The sequence below is a fragment of the Physcomitrium patens genome, chromosome 9, assembly GCF_059467195.1.
Source record: "Physcomitrium patens ecotype Gransden chromosome 9, ASM5946719v1, whole genome shotgun sequence".
NCBI classification, from domain to species: Eukaryota; Viridiplantae; Streptophyta; class Bryopsida; order Funariales; family Funariaceae; genus Physcomitrium; species Physcomitrium patens.
In genome coordinates, this window is record NC_143418.1 from 1,776,531 (window position 1) to 1,779,820 (window position 3,290).

The 3,290-nt window shown below is 49.1% G+C and overlaps 1 protein-coding gene across 1 annotated transcript; it reads left to right on the forward strand.

Moving 5' to 3' along the window:
- Positions 1-353: 353 nt before the first annotated feature.
- Positions 354-2,920, forward strand: LOC112286478 (GDSL esterase/lipase 6). Its single transcript, XM_024528390.3, has 5 exons — positions 354-837; positions 1,008-1,129; positions 1,278-1,505; positions 1,634-1,889; positions 2,028-2,920. The coding sequence occupies exons 1-5, from the start codon at positions 579-581 to the stop codon at positions 2,273-2,275; spliced, it is 1,113 nt and encodes a 370-aa protein (XP_024384158.1). The 5' UTR covers positions 354-578; the 3' UTR covers positions 2,276-2,920.
- Positions 2,921-3,290: the final 370 nt, after the last annotated feature.

The window sequence follows — 3,290 nt, forward strand, 5'->3', positions numbered from 1 at the left end:
CGGTGTCACTCCGCCCCAGTAACGACAAATGGCGCTGTACTGACCGAGAATCTAGCAAGGTTATGCTTCTGTCTGAAACTGTTCATTGTAGGTCTGGGCTCTAACCCTGTTGCCTAGTCGTAATGTGCGTGCAGTGATTCCCCTCAACTGTTTATACGCGCTTCTTTTCTTCTCAGCACTTACCACTGCACGTGCGGGACTGTTTATTCAACCCCAGCCAAGGCAGCGCATGGATACGGCGTGTCGAGGTCACGCGGAAGTCAAACCCCGAAAGGACCTGCTCTCGTCGTTCGGGTGTTGGTCTCGCACGTATATAAACCACGAAGCCAGCACTCCTCCTCATCATCGCTTCACAACTTGGATACAGAGATCCGAGAGCGGCATCACAAGGACTCAAGTTCCGGAGCAGGTTTCACAATTGACTGCACAGATCCTAACACTCCCACAGGGCTTCGAGGCGTTGATTTCACCTCCACCCCGGGTGATCCACAGCAGATTCGACACTCTCTGCCCAGCTCAAGGAGGGGGATTTCCACGAACTCCAGTGACGGAGGGGGTGTGATAGACGGTGGGAGGTCATGGATTTGAAAACAGCCCTCACGTTGGTTGCTGTGGTGCTGGCCGCCATCCCAGTCGTTCCCGTGGACGCCACACGGGCGCACAAGGAATTCGACGTCCCCGCAATTTTTGCATTTGGAGACTCATTGGGTGATGCCGGAACCAACAGTTTCATACCCCAAGCCACAGCCAGGGCCGATTTCCCACCATACGGCAAGACGTTCTTCAGGAAGCCCACAGGGCGCTTCACCAACGGTCGCACCATTGTGGATTTCATAGGTAAGCTTGAGACCTGAATGTAGTATGATCTGAAGTTTGATGGAGCTGTTTCGCAGAGTGTGATGGTCAGGCTCCTGATCACTTCTTGCTGTGTCATGAGCTTGTAACTGGATGGTGCTGGAATCATGTAAGCAACACGGCCCTGATGAACTTGCAACGTGTTGAAACAGCTCAAAAGTTGGATCTCCCACTCACGCCACCGTTCTTGGAGCCTCACGCTTCCTTCACTAAAGGCGTCAACTTTGCCTCAGGCGGCAGCGGGTTGCTGGACTCCACCAGCGCCGATGATTTCGTAAGTCCACGTCCCATTCTCCGGGTCTCGAGGTTGCGCATAGAATCGGCTGCGTGCTTCATTGGCAAAGCTTTTGAGAATAACGGTTCCAAACGTGCCGCGAGGTATGACTGACCCCAGTGGCAATTGTTCGCTCTGTTCATCGCAGTCGGTTCCGATGAGTGCCCAAGTTCAACAGTTTGCGATCGCGAAAGCCACCCTGGAGAAGCAGCTCGACGCCCACCGCGCCGGTAGCTTGATCTCCAAATCCATCTTCCTCTTCATCAGCGGGTCGAACGATCTATCAGCCTTCCTCCGCGACGCGCAGCTCCAGCAGCAGGTGAACGCCACCCAGTTCGTGGCTTCCCTCATCGACGTGTATCAGAAGTCCCTCCTGGTAAGTGGACGTCATGAGCCCTAAGCCCCGGATAACGTGTCCGGGATCTTCCTAGCGTTTCGATCGAGCGGCTGCTGAGAGGCCCTCTCCACATGCACGCCGCGCCTGACGGTGACATGCTTGTGCAGGCGGTCTACCACGCCGGAGCCAGAAAGGCCATCGTGGTCGGCGTCGGTCCGCTGGGATGCTCCCCGTTGGCAAGAGCTTCGAACACTGCCAACCCGGGCGAATGTGTTGAGGTAGCAAACCAGCTGGCTTTGGGATTCAACGCGGCCTTGAAACAGATGGTGGACGGCCTTCGGGCCGCGCTTCCGGGCTTCAACCTGGTGCTCGCCAACACCTTCGATACTGTATCCGCCATGATCACCGATGGCAAAGCTTTCGGTAAGCGCTCTCGGGTTCTCGTCGCAAGCGCTTGGGAACGGGACTTGCAGCAATCCGCAAAGCTGGGATCGCATGTAATGACAGAAATTTAACGCGCAGAAACACTCGAATTCTAACACAAGCGGTGGCTGTGCACAGGGTTGGACAACGTCACAGCGGCCTGTTGCGGAGCCGGATTCCTGAACGCGCAGGTGCAATGTGGGAAGCCCGTGCCGCCCAGCTTGCCCGGCGCTGTGCAGGATTTCTGCAGGCGGCCCTTCAAGTCGCTATTCTGGGACGTGCTCCATCCGACGGAGCACGTGGTTCGGATCCTCTTCAACATGTTGTTCACTGGCGACGCTACAGCAGCATACCCCATCAACTTAAGAGCTCTGGCGCAACTGTAAAGCTTTGCTTGTCTCTGCCGCAGCGCCGAATGTTGAGGAACAGGAAACAGAGACCGGCAGCGTAGCATCGAACAAGCGGCAACCTCATGCCATAGAGTTGTCTGTGCGTTCATTTGGAGAGCCAGGATAATGGTTGTCCGGTGATTCCAGTTTGCCATTTGAGGTCCAGAACGCGTTCATTGGGCATGTCAGGTCCGGCCACCTCTCCCGCGTTGCCCATTCAAGCACCTCCACATGTGCCGTTCCTTGCACGTAAACTTGAACATGAGGAGCATTGGGAATTCGAAGCTAGAAGATTTGTGATTCGAAGCTAGAAGATTTGTGCAAATAGTTGTGCTAGATTTTTTATAAAATTAAGTTCAATTGAACGGCAAGATTAAGAGTTATTGGAATTCAAGTTGGTTGAAGTATCTAAATTAGAGATTTGAGGTCAATTAAGAGTTTCTAAGATTTGAAAGAATTCTCAAGTTGAATTAAAGTAAAAATTAGTACAGTTTTAGCAAACATAAATAGCAATAACTACACACATTTTCAGAAAAAATGATGGTTGAAGAGAGAGATATTGGAATTGGAAGCTCAATATTGAGGTTGAGAAAAAGAGGTAACTTAATTCACATGCAAATTTTTTTTTGACTATTCTCTTAATTGATAGTTGTCATTCTTTTCAAATTTTTGTGCATGTTGTCAATTAGCAGTTCAAAGTTTGTACTAAGTCTTTGGTGAAATCAATGATAAATAGGAAGTTACAAGGGTTTTAATTTAATGATGAATCTATTTAGAATTAATTAATATTTCTTAAATTTTAATTAAGATTTGATTAAATTTTATTTGGTATTAATGTAGGATTTTTCTAAGATTTGATTATGATTTGATTAGGCTTTGTTTAAGGTTCCTTTAGAATTTGTTAGAATTTAATTAAAATATGGCTTAGGTTTAACTAAGATTTTTAGGATTTAACAAAGATTGATAGATTTATTTTAGGATTTTTATAGATAATGTTTAAGATTCATTCGGG

What these genes read in the sequence shown, in the direction of transcription:
- LOC112286478 (XM_024528390.3), top strand. Translation starts at nt 579, where the DNA reads ATGGATTTGAAAACAGCCCTCACGTTGGTTGCTGTGGTGCTGGCCGCC. An exon ending in CACCATTGTGGATTTCATAG is followed by an intron (nt 838 to 1,007) that starts GTAAGCTTGAGA and finishes GTGTTGAAACAG; the next exon opens with CTCAAAAGTTGGATCTCCCA. An exon ending in CACCGATGGCAAAGCTTTCG is followed by an intron (nt 1,890 to 2,027) that starts GTAAGCGCTCTC and finishes GGCTGTGCACAG; the next exon opens with GGTTGGACAACGTCACAGCG.